General features: G+C 39.5%; 1 protein-coding gene and 2 non-coding genes across 3 annotated transcripts; 2 read left to right on the top strand and 1 right to left on the bottom strand.

Moving 5' to 3' along the window:
• Positions 1 to 2007: 2007 nt before the first annotated feature.
• Positions 2008 to 2652, bottom strand: LOC148570569 (uncharacterized). The gene has a single exon (XM_088507087.1). The coding sequence runs from the start codon at positions 2650 to 2652 to the stop codon at positions 2008 to 2010; it is 645 nt and encodes a 214-aa protein (XP_088363213.1).
• A 13333-nt stretch (positions 2653 to 15985) lies between these two features.
• LOC148570568 (small nucleolar RNA R71) lies at positions 15986 to 16093 on the top strand. The gene has a single exon (XR_015907770.1). It is a non-coding gene; the product is annotated as a small nucleolar RNA R71 (small nucleolar RNA).
• Positions 16094 to 26413: 10320 nt separating this feature from the next.
• LOC148570567 (small nucleolar RNA R71) lies at positions 26414 to 26521 on the top strand. The gene has a single exon (XR_015880369.1). It is a non-coding gene; the product is annotated as a small nucleolar RNA R71 (small nucleolar RNA).
• Positions 26522 to 27928: the final 1407 nt, after the last annotated feature.

Raw genomic sequence — 27928 nt, 5'->3', positions numbered from 1 at the left:
TCCTATTTATAGAGAACTAGTAGCCTAGGGTTTACAGAAATCAGTAATTAATACAGAAATCTTCTTCCGGGCCCACTTGGTGTGTGCTTGGGCTGAGCATTGAAGCTTCCATGTGTAGAGACTTTTCTTGGAGTTAAACGCCAGCTTTTGTGCCAGTTTGGGCGTTTAACTCCAGCTTTTGTGCCAGTTTTGGAGTTAAACGCCAGAATTCTTGAGCTGACTTGGAATGCCTATTTGGGCCATCAAATCCTAAGCAAAGTATGAACTATTATGTATTGCTGGAAAGTCCAAAATGTCTACTTTCCAACGCAATTGAGAGCGCGCCAATTGGGCTTCTGTAGCTCCAGAAAATCCACTTTGAGTGCAGGGAGGTCAGAATCCAACAGCATCTGCAGTCCTTTTTTAGCCTCTGAATCAGATTTTTGCTCAGGTACCTCAATTTCAGCCAGAAAATACCTGAAATCACAGAAAAACACACAAACTCATAGTAAAGTCCAGAAAAGTGATTTTTAAATAAAAACTAATAAAAATATAATAAAAAATAATTAAAATATACTAAAAACATACTAAAAACAATGCCAAAAAGCGTATAAATTATCTGCTCATCAACGATCACGATGGAAGACCAATAAAGATGAAAATGCGATTCATCTAAAGGTCGACCAAACAAAGACAGAAAAACCACCTTCTACAAATCGGCAAAGATGAACACAGAATAATGTAAGAAGTTATCGAAAGTGATCTGACAAAGAACCTGACGAGGTCTTATGGATTGCTAAATAATAACTTAAAGACTGGCTGACGTTGAGAAGTCGGACCAAGTCAACCCAAGTTATCAGCAAATCCCTGGAAAGAGGTCTGGCCAACCCTATAAAAGAGGAATTGCTATAACTTAGAAGAGATCGACCTAACGAAGTCGGTCTCCTACAAACAAGTTATAAAAGTAATCCCTGAAAGAGACCTGACACAGGTCCCAAGAAAGAGGATTACGAAATAACTTAGAAGAGATTGACCTAACGAAGTCGGTCTCCAACAAACAAGTTATAAAAGTAATCCCTGAAAGAGACCTGACACAGGTCCAAGAAAGAGGATTACAAAAATAACTTAGAAGAGATCGACCTAACGAAGTCGGTCTCCTACAAACAAGTTATAAAAGTAATCCCTGAAAGAGACTTGACAAAGGTCCAAGAAAGAGGATTACGAAATAACTTAGAAGAGATCGACCTAACGAAGTCGGTCTCCTACAAACAAGTTATAAAAGTAATCCCTGAAAGAGACCTGACAAAGGTCCAAGAAAGAGGATTACGAAATAACTTAGAAGAGATCGACCTAACGAAGTCGGTCTCCTACAAACAAGTTATAAAAGTAATCTCTGAAAGAGACCTGACAAAGGTCCAAGAAAGAGGATTACGAAATAACTTAGAAAAGATCGACCTAACGAAGTCGGTCTCCTACAAAAAAGTTATAAAAGTAATCCCTGAAAGAGACCTGACAAAGGTCCAAGAAAGAGGATTACGAAATAACTTAGAAGAGATCGACCTAACGAAGTCGGTCTCCTACAAACAAGTTATAAAAGTAATCCCTGAAAGAGACCTGACAAAGGTCCAGGAAAGAGGATTATAAAATAACTTAGAGAGGACCAACGTAAAGAAATCGGTTATACAAGCGAAAGCGAGAAACCGAGAAACAAGTTGGAATTGCCCATCCACAACCTCAAAAGATCCAACCCACAAGCAACAAGTGCAAAGCAATTCAAAGAGGCCGAAGGCTCCGACATTTTCAAAAAGTGCTAAAGACAAGCGCAAACAAGCATGATATGAAATACAACATTATAAAAGCTTCAAGGTCAAGACCAAAAGCTTAGAAGCTACTTGTTATTTTTCAAAATGAAAGTTGCTAAACAAGCAAACAAAAGAAATACCAACAGTCAACAAAATATCTAAACTACAAATAAAGAGTTTAAAAAGCCCACAAGCTGGGCCAACTACACAAATATCCAAAGAGAAATCAGCAAAGATTGGGAGCCTTCCCGGCAGCATCAATACGGGGAGAAGGAGGCCGAGTCTGAATAGGCACAGCATCCACGGTTCCATCATCCCGGTTCAGAATCTGGCAATCCGGATCAGACACAACCGGAGGAACTGAAGAGGTCGACACTTTGACAGAAGACACAGGGGGAGGTTCAACATCATCATCATCCTGGTCATCAGGGACAATCTTACCATCCCTCACAACATTATCCAGGCTGAAAAGAGTAAGGTCGGCCTCGGGAGCAATAATCCGAACCTGCTCCCTCAAGCTCTCATAGGCAGCAGTTACGCTGCCAACAAGATGACCTTGGAGCTCGGAGTAATCAGCTCGCGCATTCTCCAACTCCTCCCTCAGGCGCACCACCTCCCGATAAGATGTCACATAACTGTCCTTATGCCTCAATGCTGTGTCCTCGGCCAACCGTACAGAAGCCGCCAGAGCAAGGGAACTCACCTTTTCGTTCTCCAGATCCTTCTCCAACTTGGCTACCTTTACCTCAAGCTCTTCCTTTAGGCACTTCATTCGGTCGAACTCCTGTTTAGCCTCCTCCATAAATTCCTTGGTGGCATGGAGAGGAAGATTCTGAGTAGTTCGGTATAGGGCAGCCCCCATATATGCCATTTTAACACTGTTTTGGGTCATAAAATCCAGATGGCGAAGGATTGACACATCATCCATGGGGAGGGTACCGTAGGGACCGATTTGCTGATCTACGAATTCGATTGCATTGAAATCAGGGGCGTCAAGGTTAAAAGCCTCAATTGTTTTCTGCTTCTTGTTGGGAGGAGCACTAGAAGCAATGGCAGAAGTCTGTGGAGGATCAGTCAGACGAACTCGAGGAGTGGGGATCACCTTCCTTGGCCCAGGAGAACTTGGCACGGGCGGCTTCACAGATACTTGAGAAGACCCCTCTCTGGCCGCCTTGGCCGAGATGTTTTGAGCAACAGCAGCCTTCTTCGCCTTCTTGTAGGCCTTTATGGAATCATTGTTTTTCAACATCTCTGAAAATACAGAATCAACCACAAATGACGAGTTACAACATAGGAGAAGAAAAGCTCAGAAACAAGTATAAAAACAAGTCAAACAGTACCCAAAGCAATTCGAACCAAAGATGGATCACTCAAGAATCTTTTTGTATCCAGATGGGGTGGTTCCCCCACAAATCTTCAAGAACAACTACAAAAGCCCGCTCAACCTCATTAAGCATCTCCTATGTATAACGTGGCACTCTCACATTCTTTTGCCACTCTAGAGGAAAAGCAGGCTCGTCATTCTCATCAAGAAAAAAGGGGCGGATCCCCTCAACAGCACGGATTCGGAAGAAATAATTCTTAAAATCTTTAAAGGACTCATCATACATGGCAAAAATTTTATGCCCCTGGGCCGATCTGAAAGAAACCCAGGAAGCTTTCTTTTTGGAAGAACCTCCGGGCTTGGCCGAGACAAAAAGATAGAGGAAAAGAGTTTCAGATGGTGTTACGCCTAACTCTTGGCAAAGTAGTTGAAATATTTTGATAAAACCCCAAGAATTCGGATGAAGCTGGGATGGAGCAATATTACATGACCACAACAAGTCGGTCTCGAAAGCGGTAAAAGGAAAAGTAGCGTCCAACTGGCTGAAGAAATATTCATAGGCGTAGAAGAAGGGACGCTCCCCCTCGACGAAAGTAGGATAACAAGCCCTCTCATCAGAGTCTGGAGCTACAAGCTCATAATCCCTCTCCTGAGCACTGTTACCACAGATCCTATGACGTTTCCTCAGCTCTACACAAAATTCAGCATCCACAACTGTGACACACATTAGGACAAGGGAGTCCAGCCAATCGGACATCCCCTCGGGAACTTTGGAAAACACCTCTACAATGTTATTGCGAGAAGACATGAGGCCAACTAATCCTATAAAAAAGAAAAGAAGATTGAATTACTAAAAAATATCTCGGAGGAGGGGCAAAGTAACTCGACTAATATGATACAGACGAACAAACAGAAAAGGAAAACCCCCAAGACTCAAACCAAAGTCCTGGGGCATCCTTTGGAGGCAGTGGCAAAGCAAAGCTTCAGGAAAAATCTACAGCTTACGTCTCGGCAGCCCCCAAACAAAGAGAAGATTTCAAATAGCAAACATTTCGAAGAAGAAAAAACACAAAGTTATCGAAGCCACTATCTTCCTACAGTCTATCAGCAAGGAGCATCACCAACATCAAACATGCCAAAGCATAAATCATCAAAGACACAACCTTTTTTCAGAAATCAAACAAAATCATCACTACAAAGCTTCAAAATCAAAAGCACAAACAGAAACGATGATAACGTGCAAACGTCAAACAAAAAGGAAAGGCAATAAAGATCCAGACTTTCTCCCAGAACACACATTACAACAGCAATTTGGCACAACAAAAGCAGAAAGATCCAAACTTTCTCCAAGCAAAATCAAGACTTTCTCAAAGCAGACACAAAAGTGACGTAGAAAGAGGAAAGAAGAAGAACCAAACCTGGGAAAATGGGAGAAAGCCACAGAGGAAAGCAAAAAAGCGGAAGCGACAGGCGGAAGAGCCACCCCTCGAACTCACCAAAAGCAGAAAGCGGAAGGTGAAGTCCAGAATCACCACTCTTCCACAAAAAGCAGTAGCAAAGCAGGCGTCACGGGAAGGAACTATGAACTCTAGGCAAGAAATAGAAAGCGAGAGAGTAAAGGGAGAAGTTACGAAGAAGAGCGAAACGGGGCAATTAATACCAATTAATGAAGGTATTAAACCCTCGCACGTTCCCAAGAACAAAGCGCTGGTATAAAAGCGCACGCCTTTAGAGGAAAACGTTCTACATTCAAAAGATTCTACAAAAGGAAGAAATCGACGAAATGCTTGAACTCGGTTTCACTAAAGAAGGACCGAAGTCAAAGGACTCAACCTCAAAAAAGAATACCGAGCTCAAGCAGGGGCACTGTTCATGCCCTGGGTCAAGCTATCCGACCCGGGATGATTGGCGACAAAGCGACCGACCTCTTCAGGTCAGACTATCCGACCTCTTCTTCTAAAGAGCTCGGCCAATCAACAGGAAAGCCCAATAAAGGGCCCAAATAGAGGAACACGATCCAAACCCACAGGCATAAGGGCAGTTCCCTTGAAGATAAGCTGACCTCACCCAAAGATAAAATAAGATAAGATAAGATAACTAATCTTATCTAGAAAGGTCACTCCTCATCATTATAAATACACTGGAGCACCCAGGTATAACTCATACTCTGATTCTACAATAAACCTGCTTAATACCCGTGCTAACTTAAGCATCGGAGTCTCTTGCAGGTACCTCCCACCCTCCGGTGACCAAAGATCAGAAGTGCAGCCAGTCCAACAAGTCGGACACAACAGCTCTGGCCGCCACCAGCCAGCCGGACACGTCATCTCCGACCAGTACAGAAGATCTCATCCGAGATCGACCTACAGTTTCAGGTAACCCTCGGAACAGGTACCCCCATGGATATAGTACCCGGCACACTCTTATGACACGAAAGGATGCAAGCGGGATACTCTGCCATAGACCTCACATCTCAACATAAGCATGATTAACCACCGTCCTTACGCCAGCGTCATGACCTCATAACCAATATAATACTCCACTAATTTACCCAACTAGTCCATCCACAGTACTTAAGAAACCTAAGTCTCCATCTTCTACACCCATAACAGAAATTACCAATTTAAACTAATTATCTCATCTTCACTAGTCATAGAGTCCAAGTAGTAGATAGTAATCTTAAATGGCAATTACAGAAGTTTAGAAAGCTAGAGAAACTTTAAAAACAAAGAAAAACAAGTTTTCAGCAAAACAGGGGTCATGCATACGCATGCCCCTATCCCGCATTCGCACGGTTGCAAAATGGGTGGTCGCGTACGCGACTCCTCCCCCGCGTATGCGAAAGTTCCAATCCGAAGGAAATCCCTGCGTCGCGTGTTAAAATTTCGCATATGCATGCCTCAAAATCACCTTCTCGCGTACGAATGCGCCCACATATGCGAGAGCACTTGGCAGTGGCCAATGCTCGTGTCGCATGCACAGGTCTGCGTACGCATGCCTTAACAAACTTAGAAAATTTTAAAAGCTGCAGAATTTCATATTTTTCCAATGAACTTTGAACATGCATAACTTTTTTTATTTTGAAACATTTTCAATCCATTTTTCAAACATCTTAAAACTCTCGGATCCAACTTTCATTTAAATTAAGTTTCATCCAAGATGGGTTTTCAGAGGCCAAGTTATGCCTCGCCAAAGTTTATCAAAAACAAGTTTTTACAAAATTTGATAAAGTTCTCTAGTTTTCCAAAACATCAAACCAAATCAAACTAAAACCATAACACACTCTAACCTATACCAAAACTTACCATTTTATTCTAAATCACCACTCTTACCATAATTTTCACTTATAAATCACTATCCTCAAAATCATCAACCCCAAACATCAAATTCATCACACTTGCACCATTCTCAACCATCAAATTCATCAATCATCAATTTATCACTACCAACTCTTCATAATTATCATTATCCAACCTCAACATCAATAATCAAAATCATTCATCAACAATCAACATCATAATTCATCAACCATCAACAATCATCAACAATCATCATAAATTATCAATAATTCAAACTTATCCTAAGGTCTGCTAGCCTGTGTTTCATGAAATATTACATATTACATAGAGAAAACATAAACCATACCTCGGCTGACCAATATGCTTAAATTCACCAAATTACTCCAAACAAGCCTTCACGAAGCTTCAACCACCAAACCACAAATCCAATGGCCACAATCAACTCCACAAATCACCACAAGCTATACATCATATATTTTACCACAATCAATACTACAGTTCAAAATTACACTAAATCACAAATATTTAGGGTAATCTCACCTTACCCACAGCAAATTGGGGTGAAACCCAATAATTTCTCACTATTGGTTGGCACCTAAACAACCAAAATCACAAAAACCAACTCAATACTATACCCAAATTTTCGAAATTGTTAGGGCTGAAGAATGAAGTGTGAAATTTGAATTCTTACCAGCAAAGCCTAGTTAGAACTGACGCTCAGCAAGAGCTTCGCGTGGCTGCAAATGGCACTCAAATCGGAGCATTGTAACTCAAGATATGAGTGATTGAAGAAGAAAGTGAAGAGTAACTTCTCCTCTCTTCTCCCTTCTCTATATCAGCGCCTCCCTTCTTGTTTGTGGATGAAAATGAGCTGAATTGCTTATTAAAGTGGTTTATATATGTTGGCCTTAGGCCCAACTTGGGGCCCGGTCCAACCACATAGTATTTTAGGTTCGTTTGGCCCAACTTTGGGCCAAACCTTTAGAATTAGCATTCGGTTTTAACTTTAATTATTTGAATATTCTCCTAAATTTTTCTATAGTTTTTATTATTCTCACGCAGTACCGAATTAACTTAAGCCGGTACTGCCGGCTAATTTACCGATACGCAATTTTTTGCAGAAAATTACATTTTTCCACTTGAAAAAATCTACCTGATCCAAATCTCACCTTTAAATTTTCTAATTTGTATTTCTAGATTTTTAAACCTATTTCGGGCAATTTAATTTATTCTTTTAGGCTAATTAATTGGTTAATAATTTTCAGTTCTTATATTAACCCCACCAAATTAGAAATTTTGTCCCCAAAATTTAGTAATTACTTGAGAATAACTTGGGATAATCCTTTTGCATCTCTAACTCCAATTTCCAAGTGTGGTCTTCCATTTCAGCTCTCTTCTAAGCTACCTTTGCCAACAGAACTTCCTTTCCATGCAGCTTCTTTACACTAGTATCATCAATTCTCACTGGTGTGACTTGAAATGTTAGGTTCTCCTTCAACTCAACCGACTCGAGCTCTAACACATGAGCCGCATCCGATGTATACTTTTGAAGTTGTGACACATGGAACACATCGCAAAGCTATTCAAAATGTCTAATATACCTCGGATTCAACTTCTTTGTTTTGATTGCCCTTCCAATCCCAGTTGTCAGAGTAACCTTTAAGAATATATGCTCACGCTCTCCAAATTCTAATGGTTTTCTTCGCTAGTCCGCATAACTTTTCTATCAGCTTTGCGCAGTTAAAATTCTAGCTCGTATTAGCTTGATCTTTTCAGTGGTCTCTGCTACTAAATTTGGCCCCGACACACACTTGTTTTACCCGCTTCATATCAACATAGTGGAGACTGACACTTCCGTCCATACAAAGCCTCATACGGAACCATAACAATGCTCGCATGAAAGTTGTTGTTGTGCACAAACTCCACCAATGGCATGTAACGGTCCCAACTTCCCAGTTGATCCAACACACACGCCCTTAGCATATCCTCCAATGTCTGAATAGTCCTTTCCGACTGTCCGTCAGTTTATGGATGATACACTGTGTTGAGACATAATCTCGTACCGAAAGCTCTTTGAAAAGCTCCCCAAAACCTTGATGTGAATCGGGGATCTTGATCCAAAACTATCATCTTTGGCACACCGTGCAACCTTACAATCTCCTTGATGTACAATCTCGCCAATTTCTCTAATGAATAGTTCACTCAGATAGGCAAAAAGTGAGCGGACTTGGTCAAGCAATCCACGATCACCCAAACCGTATCAATTCCTGACCTAGTCCTCAGCAAACCAGTTACAAAGTCCATAGAAATTCCTTTCCACTTCCATTGAGGAATCTCAAGTTGTTGTAGCATTCCCAACGGCCTCTGGTGCTCTATCTTCACCTTCTGACATGTTAGACATTTAGACACAAGTGTAGCTACATCGCTCTTCATCCCAGGCCACCAAAACATCCTCTTCAAATCATGGTACATCTTCGTACTTCCTAAATGAATAGAGAATCCACTGTTATGAGATTTTGACAACAATTCTTGCCTCAAAGTCCCAACATTCGGCACACAAATTTGCCCCTTATACCTCCATATATCTTCACCGTCTCTAGTGAATTCTCCTTGCCTCTCTTTACCAACTAGTTAGAACATCTTCCGAAGTTCTTGCTTGTTTTGCTGAGCCCTCTGAATTTCCGTCATGAAGGTACTTGAAATGCACAATTGATTCAAACAGGCTCTTCCGTCAACTTCACCAATATTTAACTTAAACTCCACAAACTTACTCACCAACTACTCCTTTTTTATCCTCATCCAAGTGACAGCCAACGACTTTCGGCTCAAGGCATTCGCTAAAATGTTAGCCGGTATGCGAAATCGTGATCTTCAACAATGGCGCCAATGGCTTGGTGCTTGATGAACGGATAATTTATACGCTTTTTGGCATTATTTTTAGTATATTTTTAGTAGGATCTAGTTACTTTTAGGGATATTTTTATTAGTTTTTATGTTAAATTCACATTTCTGGACTTTACTATGAGTTTGTGTATTTTTCTGTGATTTCAGGTATTTTCTGGCTGAAATTGAGGGACTTGAGCAAAAATCAGATTCAGAGGTTGAAGAAGGACTACTGATGCTGTTGGATTCTGACCTCCCTGCACTCAAAGTGGATTTTCTGGAGCTACAGAACTCAAACTGACGCGCTTTCAATTGCGTTGAAAAGTAGATATCCAGGGCTTTCCAGCAATATATAATAGTTCATACTTTGGCCAAGTTTAGATGATGCAAAAGGGCGTTGAACGCCAGTTCTATGCTGTAGTCTGGAGTTAGCCAGAAACACGTCACGAACCAGAGTTGAACGCCAGAAACACGTTACAAACTGGCGTTCAACTCCAAGAATGACCTCTCCACGTGTAAACTTCAAGCTCAGCCCAAGCACACACCAAGTGGGCCCCGAAAGTGGATTTATGCATCAATTACTTACTTCTGTAAACCCTAGTAACTAGTTTAGTATAAATAGGACTTTTTACTATTGTATTAAACATCTTATGATTTTTAGTTCAACTTTGGATCATATTGATCACGTTTGGGGGCTGGCCTCTCAGCCATGCCTGAACCTTCATCACTTATGTATTTTCAACAGTAGAGTTTCTACACTCCATAGATTAAGGTGTGGAGCTCTGCTGCTCCTCATGAATTAATGCAAAGTACTACTGTTTTTATTCAATTCAACTTATTCCGCTTCTAAGATATTCATTCGTACTCCAACATGAATGTGATGAACGTGACAATCATCATCATTCCCCCACGAACGCGTGCCTGACAACCACTTCCGTTCCACCTTAGATTGAATGAATATCTCTTGGATCTCTTAATCAGAATCTTCGTAGTATAAGCTAGATTGATGGCGGCATTCATGAGAGTCCGGAAAGTCTAAACCTTGTATGTGGTATTCCGAGTAGGATTCAGGGATTGAATGACTGTGATGAACTTCAAACTCGCGAGTGCTGGGTGTAGTGACAGACGCAAAAGGAGGGTGAATCCTATTCCAGTATGATCGAGAACCTCAGATGATTAGCCGTGCTGTGACAGAGCATTTGGACCTTTTTCACAAGAGGATGGGATGTAACCATTGACAACGGTGATGCCTGGTGCACGAAATTGTGATGTCCAGGCTCGAACAATCCCTGGTAATGGCTCCAAAGCTTGGTGCTTTGATCTTAATTCATAATTGTCACAACTTCGATACAACTAACCAGCAAGTGCACTGGGTCGTCCAAGTAATACCTTACGTGAGTAAGGGTCGAATCCCACGGAGATTGTTGGTATGAAGCAAGCTATGGTCACCTTGTAAATCTCAGTCAGGCAGATATAAAGTGATAATGGTGTTTTCGAATATTATATAATAAAATAGGGATAGAGATACTTATGTAAATCATTGGTAGGAATTTCAGATAAGCGAATGGAGATGCTTTTCGTTCCTCTGAACCTCTGCTTTCCTGCTATCTTCATCCAATCAGTCTTACTCCTTTCCATGGCTGGCTGTATGCAAGGGCATCACCGTTGTCAGTGGCTACATCCCCTCCTCTCAGTGAATAATATGCTCACGCACCCTGTCACGGCACGGCTATTCATCTGTCGGTTCCCGATCAAGCTGGAATAGGATTCACCCTCCTTTTGCGTCTGTCACTAACGCCCAGCACTCGCGAGTTTGAAGCTCGTCACAGTCATTCAATCATTGAATCCTACTCAGAATACCACAGACAAGGTTTAGACCTTCCGGATTCTCTTGAATGCCGCCATCATTCTAGCTTACGCCACGAAGATTCTGGTTAGGAGATCTAAGAGATACTCATTCTAGCTTAATTCATGTAGAACAGAAGTGTTTGTCAGGCACGCGTTCATAGGGGAGAATGGTGATGAGCGTCACACATAATCATCACCTTCATCACATTCTTGGGTGCGAATGGATATCTTAGAAGCGAAATAAGAAGAATTGAATAGAAAATAGTAGTACTTTGCATTAATCTTTGAGGAACAGCAGAGCTCCACACCTTAATCTATGGAGTGTAGAAACTCTACCGTTGAAAATACATAAGTGGAAGGTCCAGGCATGGCCGAGATGGCCAGCCCCCTAAACGAGATCAATAGTCTCCTAAGATGAACAATGGATTAAAACTGAGACCAAAGATGGTCAAAAAGACTAGTAAAAGGTCCTATTTATAATAAACTAGTCACTAGGGTTTACATGAGTGAGTAGTTGATGCATAAATCCACTTCCTGGGCCTACTTGGTGTGTGTTTGGGCTTAGCTTAAGTGTAGCACGTGCAGAGGCCATTTGTGGAGTTGAACGCCAGTTTCTGTGCCAGTTTGGGCGTTCAACTCTGGTTTTGGATCCTTTTCTGGCGCTGGACGCCAGATTTGGGCAGAAGGCTGGCGTTGAACGCCAGTTTACGTCGTCAATTCTTGGTCAAAGTATAGACTATTATATATTCCTGGAAAGCCCTGGATGTCTACTTTCCAACGCAATTGGAAGCGCGCCATTTCGAGTTCTGTAGCTCCAGAAAATCCACTTTGAGTGCAGGGAGGTCAGAATCCAACAGCATCAGCAGTCCTTCTTCAACCTCTGAATCTGATTTCTGCTCAAGTCCCTCAATTTCAGCCAGAAAATACCTGAAATCACAGAAAAACACACAAACTCATAGTAAAGTCCAGAAATGTGAATTTAACATAAAAACTAATGAAAACATCCCTAAAAGTAACTAGATCCTACTAAAAACATACTAAAAATAATGCCAAAAAGCGTATAAATTATCTGCTCATCACAACACCAAACTTAAATTGTTGCTTGTCCCCAAGCAACTGAAAATCAAATAGGATAAAAAGAAAAGAATATACTATAAATTCCAAACTATCAATGAAACAGAGCTTCAATCATATGAGCGGGACTTATAGCTTTTTGCCTCTTGAATAGTTTTGGCATCTCACTTTATCCATTGAAGTTTAGAATGATTGGCATCTATAGGAACTTCAGATTTCGAATAGTGTTATTGACTCTCCTAGTTCAGTATGATGATTCTTGAACACAGCTTCTTTATGAGTCTTGGCCGTGGCCCTAAGCACTTTGTTTTCCAGTATTACCACCGGATACATAAATGCCACAGACGCATAATTGGGTGAACCTTTTCAGATTGTGACTCAGCTTTGCTAAAGTCCCCAATTAGAGGTGTCCAGGGTTCTTAAGCACACTCTTCTTTTGCTTTGGACCTTGACTTTAACTGCTCAGTTTCAAGTTTTCACTTGACACCTACACGCCACAAGCACATGGTTAGGGACAGCTTGGTTTAGCCGCTTAGACCAGGATTTTATTCCTTTAGGCCCTCCTATCCACTTATGCTCAAAGCCTTGGGATCCTTTTTATTTGCCCTTGCCTTTTGGTTTTAAGGGTTATTGGCTTTTTCTGCTTGCTTTTTCTTTTTCTTTCTCTTTTTTTTTTCTTCGTTTTTTTTTTCTGCAAGCTTTGTTCTTTGCTGCTTTTTCTTGCTTCAAGAATCATTTTTATGATTTTTCAGATTATCAAATAACATGTCTCCTAGTCATCATTCTTTCAAGAGCCAACATATTTAACATTCTTAAACAACAACTTCAAAAGACATATGCACTGTTCAAGCATTCATTCAGAAAACAAGAAGCATTGTCACCACATCAATATAATTAAGCTAAGTTCAAGGATAAATTTGAAACTCATGTACTTCTTGTTCTTTTGAATTAAAACATTTTTCATTTAAGAGAGGTGATGGATTCATAGGACATTTATAACTTTTGGACAAAGTCACTACTACTAATGATCATGTAATGAAGACACAAACATAGATAAGCACATAACATAGAAAACGAAAAACAGAGAAAGTAAGAACAAGGAATGAATCCACCTTAGTGATGTCCTTGAGCTCTTCTATGTCTCTTCCTTGTCTTTGCTGCTCCTCCTTCATTGCTTTTAGATTTTCTCTGATTTCATGAAGGATGATGGAGTGCTCTTGATGTTCCACCCTTAGTTGCTTCCAATAATTGTGTGGAAGAAAATGTATCCCCTGATGTATCTCAGGGATATCTTGATTTGCAGTCAAATGTTCTACCACTGAGCTATAGACCCTTGATGGAAGCTTTTGTCTTTCCTTTCCTCTTTCTAGAGGCCTCTCTGGCCTTAGGTGCCATCAATGGTTATGGAGAAAAACAAAAAAAGCTATGCTTTTTACCACACCAAACTTAGAATGTTGCTCGCCCTCGAGCAAAAGAAGAAAGAATAGAAGAAGAAGAAGAAGATATGGAGGAGATGGATGGATGTGTGTATTCGGCCATATGGGTGGGATTGGGTGGGAGAAAGATGTTGAATTTTGAAGGTAGTGGTTGTATGGATGTGAGTGGTAAATGGAAAACAGAAGGGATGATCATGAATGGGAAGAGAGATGATGAGGTAGGTGGGGATCCTGTGGGGTCCACAGATCCTGGGATGATCCTGTGGGGTCCACAGATCCTGAGGTGTCAAGGCATTTACATCCCTGCACCAAATTAGGCATGTAAAATGCCTTTGCACACAACTCTGGGCGTTCAGCGCCAGGTTGGTGCCCATTTTGGGCGTTCAACGCCCATTTGCTGCCATTTCTGGCGTTGAACACCAGAACCATGCTTGTTCTGGGCGTTCAGCGCCAGGATGTTGCCCATTTTGGGCGTTCAGCGCCAGAACCATGCTCTGTTCTGGCGTTTGAACGCCAGGCAGATGCTCCTCCAGGGTGTGCTTTTTCTTCTGTTGTTTTTGATTCCGTTTTCAATTTTTATATTTATTTTGTGACTCCACATGATCATGAACCTAAGAAAACATGAAAAACAATAAAAATAAGAATTAGATAAACATTGGGTTGCCTCCCAACAAGCGCTTCTTTAATGTCAATAGCTTGACAGTGGGCTCTCATGGAGCCTCACAGATGTGCAGAGCTTTGTTGAGACTCTCCAACACCAAACTTAGAGTTTGACTGTGGGGGCTCTGGTTGACTCTGCTTTGAGAGAAGCTTTTTCTGCTTCCTCTCCATGGTTGCAGAGGGAGATCCTTGAGTTTTAAACACAAGGGAGTTCTCATTCCATTGAAGGACTATTTCACCTCTGTCAACATCAATCACAGCTCTTGCTGTGGCCAGGAAAGGTCTTCCTAGGATGATGGATTCATCCTCTTCCTTTCCAGTATCCAGGACTATGAAATCAGCAGGGATGTAAAGGCCCTCAACCTTTACTAAAATGTCCTCTACTTGTCCATATGCCTGTTTTCTTGAGCTGTCTGCCATCTCTAATGAGATTTTAGCAGCTTGCACCCCATAGATTCCCAGTTTCTCTATTACAGAGAGGGGCATGAGGTTTATTCCTGAACCAAGGTCACACAGAGCCTTAAAGATCATGGTTCCTATGGTGCAGGGTATTATGAACTTTCCAGGATCCTGTCTCTTCTGAGGCAATGTCAGTTGATCCAGATCACTTAGTTCATTGATGAACAAGGGAGGTTCAACTTCCCAAGTATCAATGCCAAATAATTTGGCATTCAGCTTCATGATTGCACCAAGAAACTTGGCAGTTTGCTCTTCAGTAACATCCTCATTCTCTTCAGAAGAGGAATACTCATCAGAGCTCATGAAGGGCATAAGGAGGTTCAATGGAATCTCTATGGTCTCTAGATGAGCCTCAGAGTCCTTTGGTTCCCCAGAGGGAAGCTCCTTATTGATCACTGGACGTCCCTGGAGGTCTTCCTCCTTGGGATTCACGTCCTCTCCTCTCCTCACAGGTTCGGCCATGGCGCTTATGTCAATGGCCTTGCACTCTCCTTTTGGATTCTCTTCTGTATTGCTTGGGAGAGTACTAGGAGGGATTTCAGTGATCCCTTTACTCAGCTGGCCCACTTGTGCTTCCAGATTTCTAATGGAAGATCTTGTTTCATTCATGAAACTTACAGTGGCCTTAGATAGATCAGAGACTAGATTTGCTAAATTAGAAGCATTTTGTTCAGAGTTCTCTGTCTGTTGCTGAGTTGATGATGGAAAAGGCTTGCTATTGCTAAACCTGTTTCTTCCACCATTATTAAAGCCTTGTTGAGGCCTTTGATCCTTCCATGAGAAATTTGGATGATTTCTCCATGTTGAGTTATAGGTGTTTCCATAAGGTTCACCTAAGTAATTTACCTCTGCTATTGCAGGGTTCTCAGGATCATAAACTTCTTCTTCAGAAGATGCCTCTTGAGTACTGTTGGATGCAGCTTGCATTCCATGCAGACTCTGAGAGATCATATTGACTTGCTGAGTCAATATTTTATTCTGAGCCAATATGGCATTCAGAGTATCAACTTCAAGAACTCCCTTCTTCATAGGCGTCCCATTACTCACAGGATTCCTTTCAGAAGTGTACATGAACTGGTTATTAGCAACCATGTCAATGAGTTCTTGAGCTTCTGCAGGCGTTTTCTTTAGGTGAATGGATCCACCTGCAGAGGTGTCCAGTGACATCTTTGATAGCTCAGATAAACCATCATAGAATATATCCAGGATGGTCCATTCTGAAAGCATGTCAGAAGGACACTTTTTGGTCAACTGTTTGTATCTTTCCCAAGCTTCATAGAGGGATTCACCTTCTTTTTGTCTGAAGGTTTAAACATCAGCTCTAAGCTTGCTCAGCTTTTGAGGAGGAAAGTACTTGGCTAAAAAAGCCGTGACCAGCTTATCCCAAGAGTTCAGGCTGTCTTTAGGTTGAGAATCCAACCATAATCTAGCTCTGTCTCTTACAGCAAAAGGGAAAAGCATGAGCCTGTAGACTTCAGGATCTACTCCATTAGTCTTAACAGTATCACATATCTGCAAGAATTCAGTTAAGAACTGAAAAGGATCTTCAGATGGAAGTCCATGAAACTTGCAGTTCTGCTGCATCAGAGAAACTAATTGAGGTTTCAGCTCAAAATTGTTTGCTCCAATGGCAGGAATGGAGATGCTTCTTCCATGTAAATTGGAATTAGGTGCAGTAAAGTCACCAAGCATCTTCCTTACATTATTATTATTTTCGGCTGCCATCTCCTCTGCTTGTTCGAAAATTTCTGAAAGGTTATCTCTGGATTGTTGTATTTTAGCTTCTCTTAATTTTCTCTTCAGAGTCCTTTCAGGTTCTGGATCTGCTTCCACAAGAATGTTCTTATCCTTGCTCCTGCTCATATGACAAAGAAGAAGGCACAGAAAAATAATAATAATAATGGGGATCCTTTATACCACAGTATAGGGATTCCTATGTGAGTGGAAGAAGATGGGGAGATAAAGGATGTGATGTAAAGGAAGAAACACAACTGTACGGATGGAAGAGATGTGAGATGAGATGTTAGGATATGAATGAATAAATAGAATGAGATGGGGGAGGAAATTTTCGAAAATTTTTGAAAAGGAGTTAGTGATTTTTGAAAATGGTTTTTGAAAATTGTTAGTATTTTTTTTCGAAAATTTTTGAAATAAAAAAAATAAAAATAAAAATAATTAGTTAATTAAAAAGAAATTTTTGAAAAAGGGGGAAGATATTTTCGAAAATTAGAAAGAGAGAGTTAGTTAGGTGGTTTTGAAAAAGTTAAGAAACAAACAAAAAGTTAGTTAGTTAGTTGAAACAAATTTTGAAAAGATAAGAAGTTAGGAAGTTAGAAAAGATATTTTGAAAAGATATTTTTAAAAAAGATAAGATAAGAAGATATTTTTGAAAAGATATGATTGAAATTAGTTTTGAAAAATATTTGATTTTTTAAAATCTCAATTAATGACTTGATTCATAAGAAATCACAAGATATGATTCTAGAACTTAAAGTTTGAATCTTTCTTAACAAGCAAGTAACAAACTTGAAATTTTTGAATCAAAACATTAATTGATTATGTTATTTTCGAAAATTTGATATAAAAATAAGAAAAAGATTTTTGAAAAATATTTTTGGAATTTTCGAAAATAATTAAGAATTTGAAAAAGATTTGATTTTTGAAAAAGATTTTGAAAAAGATAAGATTTTCAAATTGAAAATTTGATTTGACTCATAAGAAACAATTTGATTTTAAAAATTTTTGAAAAAGTCAATCCAAATTTTCGAATTTGATGAGAGAAAAGAGGAAAGATATTTTTTTGATTTTTGAATTTTTATGATGCAAGAGAAAAACACTAAAAAGATGCAATGCATGAAATTTTTTTAATCAAAACAATGAATGCATGTATGAATGATATGAATGTCAAGATGAACACCAAGAACACTTTGAATGTCAAGATGAACATCAAGAACATATTTTTGAAAAAGTTTTTAATGCCAAAAAAACATGCAAGACACCAAACTTAGAATTCTTTAATGCTTAGGCACTAAGAATTCAAGAATGCATATGAAAAACAAGAAAAGACACAAAACAAAAAATATCATCAAGATCAAACAAGAAGACTTACCAAGAACAACTTGAAGATCATGAAGAACACTATGAATGCATGATATTTTCGAAAAAAGATGCAAGATGCATATGCAAGTGACACCAAACTTATAACATGACTCAAGACTCAAACAAGAAACAGAAAATATTTTTGATTTTTATGATTTTCTAAATTTTTTTGGATTTTTTTTTTCGAAAATTTATTGAAAAGGGAAAATAAGGATTCCAAAATTTTTAATATGAATTCCAGGAATCTTGCATTCTTAGTCTAAAGCTTCAGTCCAGGAATTAGACATGGCTCACTAGCCAGCCAAGCTTTCAATGAAAGCTCCGGTCCAAAACACTAGACATGGCCAATGGCCAGCCAAGCTTTAGCATGTAATTCAGATATGACATGCCTGACATACTCATTCCCAAAGGAATAGACATGGCTTTACAGCCAGCCAGGCTTCAACATGCTTCATGAAACACTAGAATTCATTCTTAAAAATTTTGAATAAAAATTTTTTTTTTTGAAAACATTTTATTTTTTTTCGAAAACAGATGAGAAAATTTTAGAAATATTTTTGAAAAATTTTTGAAAATAAAATAAAAAAGAAAATTACCTAATCTGAGCAACAGGATGAACCGTCAGTTGTCCAAACTCAAACAATCCCCGGCAACGGCGCCAAAAACTTGGTGTTGTTGCCGGGATTGGGGTCTCAGACGATTCTTGGCGCCAAACAGGAACAATTAAGTCCCCGGCAACGGCGCCAAAAACTTGGTGCACGAAATTGTGATGTCCAGGCTCGAACAATCCCTGGTAATGGCTCCAAAGCTTGGTGCTTTGATCTTAATTCATAATTGTCACAACTTCGATACAACTAACTAGCAAGTGCACTGGGTCGTCCAAGTAATACCTTACGTGAGTAAGGGTCGAATCCCACGGAGATTGTTGGTATGAAGCAAGCTATGGTCACCTTGTAAATCTCAGTCAGGCAGATATAAAGTGATAATGGTGTTTTCGAATATTATATAATAAAATAGGGATAGAGATACTTATGTAAATCATTGGTAGGAATTTCAGATAAGCGAATGGAGATGCTTTTCGTTCCTCTGAACCTCTGCTTTCCTGCTATCTTCATCCAATCAGTCTTACTCCTTTCCATGGCTGGCTGTATGCAAGGGCATCACCGTTGTCAGTGGCTACATCCCCTCCTCTCAGTGAATAATATGCTCACGCACCCTGTCACGGCACGGCTATTCATCTGTCGGTTCCCGATCATGCTGGAATAGGATTCACCCTCCTTTTGCGTCTGTCACTAACGCCCAGCACTCGCGAGTTTGAAGCTCGTCACAGTCATTCAATCATTGAATCCTACTCAGAATACCACAGACAAGGTTTAGACCTTCCGGATTCTCTTGAATGCCGCCATCATTCTAGCTTACGCCACGAAGATTCTGGTTAGGAGATCTAAGAGATACTCATTCTAGCTTAATTCATGTAGAACAGAAGTGTTTGTCAGGCACGCGTTCATAGGGGAGAATGGTGATGAGCGTCACACATAATCATCACCTTCATCACGTTCTTGGGTGCGAATGGATATCTTAGAAGCGAAATAAGAAGAATTGAATAGAAAATAGTAGTACTTTGCATTAATCTTTGAGGAACAACAGAGCTCCACACCTTAATCTATGGAGTGTAGAAACTCTACCGTTGAAAATACATAAGTGGAAGGTCCAGGCATGGCCGAGATGGCCAGCCCCCTAAACGAGATCAATAGTCTCCTAAGATGAACAATGGATTAAAACTGAGACCAAAGATGGTCAAAAAGACTAGTAAAAGGTCCTATTTATAATAAACTAGTCACTAGGGTTTACATGAGTGAGTAGTTGATGCATAAATCCACTTCCTGGGCCCACTTGGTGTGTGTTTGGGCTGAGCTTAAGTGTAGCACATGTAGAGGCCATTTGTGGAGTTGAACGCCAGTTTCTGTGCCAGTTTGGGCGTTCAACTCTGGTTTTGGATCCTTTTCTGGCGCTGGACGCCAGATTTGGGCAGAAGGCTGGCGTTGAACGCCAGTTTACGTCATCAATTCTTGGCCAAAGTATGGACTATTATATATTCCTGGAAAGCCCTGGATGTCTACTTTCCAACGCAATTGGAAGCGCGCCATTTCGAGTTCTGTAGCTCCAGAAAATCCACTTTGAGTGCAGGGAGGTCAGAATCCAACAGCATCAGCAGTCCTTCTTCAACCTCTGAATCTGATTTCTGCTCAAGTCCCTCAATTTCAGCCAGAAAATACCTGAAATCACAGAAAAACACACAAACTCATAGTAAAGTCCAGAAATATGAATTTAACATAAAAACTAATGAAAACATCCCTAAAAGTAACTAGATCCTACTAAAAACATACTAAAAACAATGCCAAAAAGCGTATAAATTATCCGCTCATCAATGCCCTTACATAAAGCTTGCCATGGAAAGGAGTAAGATTGATTGGATGAAGACATCAGGAAAGCAGAAATTAGAGGAACGAAAGCATCTCTATACGCTTATCTAAAATTCTCACCAATGAATTACATAAGTATTTCTATCTTTATTTTCTATTTATTTATTATTTATTTTCAAAAACTCCATAACCATTTGATATCTGCCTGACTGAGATTTACAAGGTGACCATAGCTTGCTTCATACCGACAATCTCCGTGGGATCGACCCTTACTCACGTAAGGTTTTATTACTTGGACGACCCAGTGCACTTGCTGGTTAGTTGTGCGAAGTTGTGAAGTTATGTTTGGACCATGGTATTGTGCACCAGTTATTGGCGCCATGCCAGGGAGAGAACGAACAACAAATTTTACAAACTCAGAGTAACAATTTCGCATACCAGTGCTCTCAAACGTGAATCACACTTTGTCACAATTCCGCACAACTAACCAGCAAGTGCACTGGGTCGTCCAAGTAATAAACCTTACGTGAGTAAGGGTCGATCCCACGGAGATTGTCAGTCTGAAGCAAGCTATGGTCACCTTGTAAATCTCAGTCAGGCAGATTCAGATAGTTATGGAGATTTGATAATTAAAACATAAATAAAACATCAACTAGGATAGAGATACTTATGTAATTCATTGATGAGAATTTCAGATAAGCGTATAGAGATGCTTTCGTTCCTCTGAACCTCTGCTTTCCTGCTGTCTTCATCCAATCATTCCTACTCCTTTCCATGGCAAGCTTTATGTAGGGCATCACCGTTGTCAATGGCTACATCACATCCTCTCTGTGAAAATGGTCCAATGCACTGTCACTGCATGGCTAATCATCTGTCGGTTCTCGATCATACTGGAATAAGATTTACTATCCTTTTGCGTCTGTCTCTACGCCCAGCACTCGCGAGTTTGAAGCTCGTCACAGCCATCCCTTCCCAGATCCTACTCGAAATACCACAGACAAGGTTTAGACTTTCCGGATCTCAAGAATGGCCATCCATGGGTTCTAAATTATACCAAGAAGATTCTAATATCTCGGACTCAGTCCTCTGTATTAGATATCTAAGAGATACTCATTCTAGCTTGCTTGCATGTAGAACGGAAGTGTTTATCAGGCACGCGTTCATAGGTGAGAATGATGATGAGCGTCACATAATCATCACATTCATCATGTTCTTGGGTGCGAATGGATATCTTAGAATAGGAATAAGCTTTAATTGAATAGAAAAATAGTAGTACTTTGTATTAATTCATGAGAAACAGCAAAGCTCCACACCTTAATCTATGGTGTGTAGAAACTCTACCGTTGAAAATACATAAGAACAAGGTCCAGGCATGGCCGAGAGGCCAGCCCCCATGATCTAAGAACTAAACATCCAAAGATGAACAAAAGATAATCCAAAGATGTAAAGACAATAGTAAAAAGTTCTATTTATACTAAACTAGTTACTAGGGTTTACAGAAATAAGTAAATGATGCAGAAATCCACTTCTAGGGCCCACTTGGTGTGTGCTTGGGCTGAGCATTGAAGCTTTCATGTGGAAAGATCTTTCTTGGAGTTGAACGCCTGTTTATAACCTGTTTCTGGCGTTTAACTCTACTTTGCAACCTGTTTCTGGCGTTTAACTCCAGAATGCAACATGGAATTGGCGTTCAACGCTAGTTTGCGTCATCTAAACTCGGGCAAAGTATAAACTATTATATATTTTTGGAAAGCCCTGGATGTCTACTTTCGAACGCAATTAAGAGCGCACCATTTGCAGTTTTGTAGCTCCAAAAAATCCACTTTGAGTGCAGGGAGGTCAGAATCCAACAGCATCTGCAGTCCTTCTTCAACCTCTGAATCTGATTTTTGCTCAAGTCCCTCAATTTCAGCCAGAAAATACCTGAAATCACAGAAAAATTAACAATCTCATAGTAAAGTCTAGAAATGTGATTTTTATTTAAAAAATAATAAAAATATACTAAAAACTAACTAAATCATACTAAAAACTATGTAAAAACAATGCCAAAAAGCGTATAAATTATCCGCTCATCACAACACCAAACTTAAATTGTTGCTTGTCCCCAAGCAACTGAGAATCAAATAGGATAAAAAGAAGAGAATATACTATAAATTCCAAAATATCAATGAAACTTAGCTCCAATCAGATGAGCGGGACTTTTAGCTTTTTGCCTCTTGAATAGTTTTGGCATCTCACTTTATCCATTGAAGTTCAGAATGATTGGCATCTATAGGAACTTAGAATTCAGATAGTGTTATTGATTCTCCTAGTTCAGTATGTTGATTCTTGAACACAGCTACTTTATGAGTCTTGGCCGTGGCCCTAAGCACTTTGTTTTCCAGTATTACCACCGGATACATAAATGCCATAGACACATAACTGGGTGAACCTTTTCAAATTGTGACTCAGCTTTGCTAAAGTCCCCAATTAGAGGTGTCCAGGGTTCTTAAGCACACTCTTTTTTTTTTTTTGCTTTGGACCTTGACTTTAACCGCTCAGTCTCAAGTTTTCACTTGACACCTTCACGCCACAAGCACATGGTTAGGGACGGCTTGGTTCAGCCGCTTAGGCCAAGATTTTATTCCTTTAAGCCCTCCTATCCACTGATGCTCAAAGCCTTGGATCCTTTTTATTTACCCTTGCCTTTTGGTTTTAAGGGCTATTGGCTTTTTGCTCTTGCCTTTTGGTTTAAAGAGCTTTTGGCTTTTTCTGCTTGCTTTTTTTCTTTTTCTTTTTCTCTTTTTTTTTCATTTTTTTCGCTATTATATTTTTTTCTGCAAGCTTTTGTATTCACTGCTTTTTTTTGCTTCAAAAATCATTTTTATGATTTTTCAGATTATCAAATAACATTTCTCCTTTTCATCATTCTTTCAAGAGACAACATATTTAATATTCATAAACCACAATATCAAAAGACATATGCATTGTTCAAGCATTCATTCAGAAAACAAAAAGTATTGTCACCACATCAAAATAATTAAACTAGTTTCAAGGATGAATTCGAAACCATGTACTTCTTGTTCTTTTGTTTTTAGAACATTTTTCATTCAAGAGAGGTGATGGATTCATATTCATAATTTTAAGGCATAGACACTTAGACACTAATGATCATATAGTAAAGGCACAAACATAAATAACACATAAGGCTCAACAACCGAAAAACAGAAAATAAATAGATAAGGAGATTAAGGAATGAGTCCACCTTAGTGAGGGTGGCGTCTTCCTCTTCTTGAAGAACCAATGGCGCTCTTGAGCTCCTCTATGTCTCTTCCTTGTCTTTGTTGCTCCTCCCTCATGGCTCTTTGATCTTCTCTTATTTCATGAAGGATGATGGAGTGCTCTTAATGCTCCACCCGTAATTGTCCCATATTGGAACTTAATTCTCCTAGGAAAGTGTTGATTTGCTCCCAATAGTTTTGTGGAGGAAAGTGCATCCCCTGAGGCATCTCAGGGATTTCATGGTGGGAAATTTCCTCATGCTCTTGTTAAGGTTCATGATCTCTTATTTGTTCCATCCTTTTCTTAGTGATGGGCTTGTCCTCTTCAATGAGGATGTCTCTGGCCTTAGGTGCCATAGATGGTTATGGAAAAACAAAAAGCAATGCTTTTACCACACTAAACTTAGAAGGTTTGCTCGTCCTCGAGCAAAAGAAGAAAGAAGTGAGTAGAAGAAGAAGAAAATGGAGGAGATGGAGGTGTGTGAATGGTTCGGTCAAAGGGGTTTTAGGTGGTTATGATGTGTGAAAAGGAAGGAGTGATGGTTTGAATTTAAGTGGGTGGGTGTAGGTGGGTTGTATGATGGTTTTGGAGGAGTAATGGAGGTGATTGGTGGAGGTTAATTGAGGAAGAATGTTATGAAAAGGTGTGAAGATGAGAGAGAAGAAGATGTGGGGACCCTGTGGGGTCCATAGGTCCTGAGGGGATCCTGTGGGGTCCACAGATCAAGTGGAGTCAAGGACTTAACATCCCTGCTCCAATTAGGCGTGTAAAATGCCCTTGCTGTGCAATCCTGGCATTTAACGCCAGACTGTTGCCTGTTTCTGGCGTTAAACGCCCAAATGTAGCTTGTTTCTGGCGTTTAACGCCAGGTTGATGCTTGGTTCTGGCATTAAACGCCAGCTTGGTGCTTATTTCTGGCATTAAACGCCAGACAGATGCTTGTTTCTGGCGTTTAAATGCCAGACTGCTCTCCTCCAGGGTGTGCTATTTTTAATGCTATTTTTCATTCTGTTTTAATTTTTCAGTAGTTTTTGTGACTTCACATAATCATCAACCTAATAAAACACGAAATAACAAAAAGAAAATAAAATAGATATGATTAAATAACATTGGGTTGCCTCCCAACAAGTGCTTCTTTAATGTCAATAGCTTGACAGTGAGCTCTCATGGAGCCTCACAGATAATCAGAGCAAGGTTGGAACCTTCCAACACCAAACTTAGAGTTTGAATGTTGGGGTTCAACACCAAACTTAGAGTTTGGTTGTGGCCTCCCAACACCAAACTTAGAGTTAGACTGTAGGGGCTTTGGTTGACTCTGCAGTGAGAGAAGCTTTTCATGCTTCCTCTCCATGGTTACAAAAGGAGATCCTTGAGTTTTAAACACAAGGTTGTCCTCATTCAGTTGAAGGACTAACTCTCCTCTGTCCACATCAATCACAGCTCTTGCTGTGGCTAGGAAGGGTCTTCCAAGGATGATGGATTCATCCTCATCCTTCCCAGTGTCTAGGATTATGAAATCAGCAGGGATGTAAAGGCCTTCAACCTTTACTAACACGTCCTCTACTTGTCCATAAGCCTGTTTTCTTGAGTTGTCTGCCATCTCTAATGAGATTCTAGTAGCTTACACCTCAAAGATCCCAAGTTTCTCCATTACAGAGAGTGGCATTAAGTTTATTCCTGACCCCAGGTCACACAGAGCCTTCTCAAAGGTCATGGTGCCTATGTTATAGGGAATTAGGAATTTACCAGGATCCTGTTTCTTTTGAGGTAATTTCTGCCTATCCAATGCATCCAGTTCATTGGTGAGCAAGGGAGGTTCATCTTCCCAAGTCTCATTACCAAATAATTTGGCATTCAGCTTCATGATTGCACCAAGGTACTTAGCAACTTGATCTTCAGTAACATCTTCATTCTCTTCAGAAGAAGAATACTCATCAGAGCTCATGAAAGGCAGAAGAAGGTTTAATGGAATCTCTATGGTCTCTAGGTGAGCCTCAGATTCCTTTGGTTCCTCATTGAGGAACTCCTTATTGGTCACTGGACGTCCCAGGAGGTCTTCCTCATTGGGATTCACGTCTTCTCCCTCCCTTGTAGGTTCGTCCATGATGGTTAAATCAATGGCCTTGCACTCTCTCTTTGGATTCTCTTCTGTATTGCTTGGAAGAGTACTAGGAGGAGTTTCAGTGACTCTTTTACTCAGCTGGCCCACTTGTGCCTCCAAATTTCTAATGGAGGACCTTGTTTCATTCATGAAACTCACAGTGGCCTTAGATAGATCAGAGACTATATTTGCTAAGCTAGATAGATTCTGCTCAGAATTCTCTGTCTGTTGCTGAGTGGATGATGGAAAACGCTTGCTATTGCTAAACCTGTTTCTTCCACCATTATTAAAGCCTTGTTGAGGCTTTTGTTGATCCTTCCATGAGAAATTTGGATGATTTCTCCATGAGAGATTATAGGTGTTTCCATAGGGTTCACCCATGTAATTCACCTCTGCTATTGCAGGGTTCTCAGGATCATAAGCTTCTTCTTCAAAAGATGCCTCTTTGGTACTGTTGGATGATTCCTTCAATCCATTCGGACTCTGAGAGATCATATTGACTTGCTGAGTCAATATTTTATTCTGAGCCAATATAGCATTCAGAGTATCAATTTCAAGAACTCCCTTCCTCTGAGGCGTCCCATTACTCACAGGATTCCTTTCAGAAGTGTACATGAACTGGTTATTTGCAACCATGTCAATGAGTTCTTGAGCTTCTGCAGGCGTTTTCTTTAGGTGAATGGATCCACCTACAGAATGGTCCAATGACATCTTTGATAATTCAGACAGACTATCATAGAATATATCCAGGATGGTCCATTCTGAAAGCATGTCAGAAGGACACTTTTTGGTCAGTTCCTTGTATCTCTCCCAAGCTTCATAGAGGAATTCACCTTCCTTTTGTCTGAAGGTTTGAACATCCACTCTAAGCTTGCTAAGCTTTTGAGGAGGAAAAAACTTGGCTAAGAAAGCCGTGACCAGCTTATCCCAAGAGTTCAGGCTGTCTTTAGGTTGAGAGTCCAACCATATTCTAGCTCTGTCTCTTACAACAAATGGGAAAAGCATAAGCATGTAGACCTCGGGATCAACCCCATTGGTCTTAACAGTATCACAGATCTGTAAGAATTCAGTTAAGAACTGAAAAGGATCTTTTGATGGAAGTCCATGAAACTTGCAGTTCTGTTGCATCAGAGAAACTAATTGAGGTTTAAGCTCAAAGTTGTTTACTCCAATGGCAGGAATTGAGATGCTTCTTCCATGTAAATTGGAATTTGGTGCAGTAAAGTCACCAAGCATCTTCCTTGCATTGTTATTAATTTCGGCCATGTCTCCTTCTTTTTCGAAATTTTCTGTCAGATTTTCTCCAGAGAGTTGTGCTTTAGCTTCCCTTAGCTTCCTCTTCAGAGTTCTTTCAGGTTCAGGATCAGCTTCAACAAGAATGTTCTTATCCTTGTTCCTGCTCATATGAAAAAGAAGAAACAGAAAAGAAAATATGGAATCCTCTATGTCACATTATAGAGATTCCTTTATGTGAGTAGAAGAAGATAGGAATAGAAGAAGGAGAATCCAACACAAGGGTGATGAGTGGGTTCGAATTCTTAGATGAAGAGGAGTGTTAGTAAATAAATAAATAATCAGAAGGAGATGAGAGAGGGAGGAATTTCGAAAATCAATTAAAATAAAAATAAAATTTAAAGTTAAATTTCGAAAATTAAAATTGAAATCAAATTGAATTAAAATTAAAACAATTAGTTAATTAAAAAGGAATTTTGAAAAAGAGGGAAGGAATTTTCGAAAATTAGAGAGAGAATTAGTTAAGTAGTTTTGAAAAAGATATGATTCAAACAGAAAGATAGAATTGATTGAAAAAGATTTGAAAATCAATTTGAAAAAGATATGATTTAAAATTTAATTTGAAAAAGATTTGAAAAGGAAATTAGAAAGATTTGATTTTTTGAAATTAAAGTTGATTACTTGACTAACAAGAAACTAAAAGATGTGATTTTAAAATTCAAAGATTGAACCTTTCTTAATAGGCAAGTAACAACTAAAAAAATTTTTTGAATCAAAACATTAAATGTTGGCAATTAATTCGAAAATGTGAAATAGAAATAAGAAAAAGATTTTGAAAATAATTTTTGAAATTTTTGAAAATCATAAAAGAAAAATGAAAAAGATTTGATTTTTGAAAAAGATTTGAAAAAAGATAGACTTTTTAAATTGAAATTTTGATTTGACTCATAAAAAACAACTAAAATTTTAAAAATTTTTGAAAAAGTCAACTCAAATATTCGAATTTTATGAGGAGAAAAAGGGAAAGCTATTTTTTTTATTTTTGAA

The sequence above is a fragment of the Arachis ipaensis genome, chromosome B3 (genome assembly GCF_059453495.1).
Source record: "Arachis ipaensis isolate K30076 ecotype BB chromosome B3, ASM5945349v1, whole genome shotgun sequence".
Taxonomy (NCBI): domain Eukaryota; kingdom Viridiplantae; phylum Streptophyta; class Magnoliopsida; order Fabales; family Fabaceae; genus Arachis; species Arachis ipaensis.
Note: the sequence above shows the minus strand (reverse complement) of the source record. Positions and strands in the feature narration are given on the sequence as shown.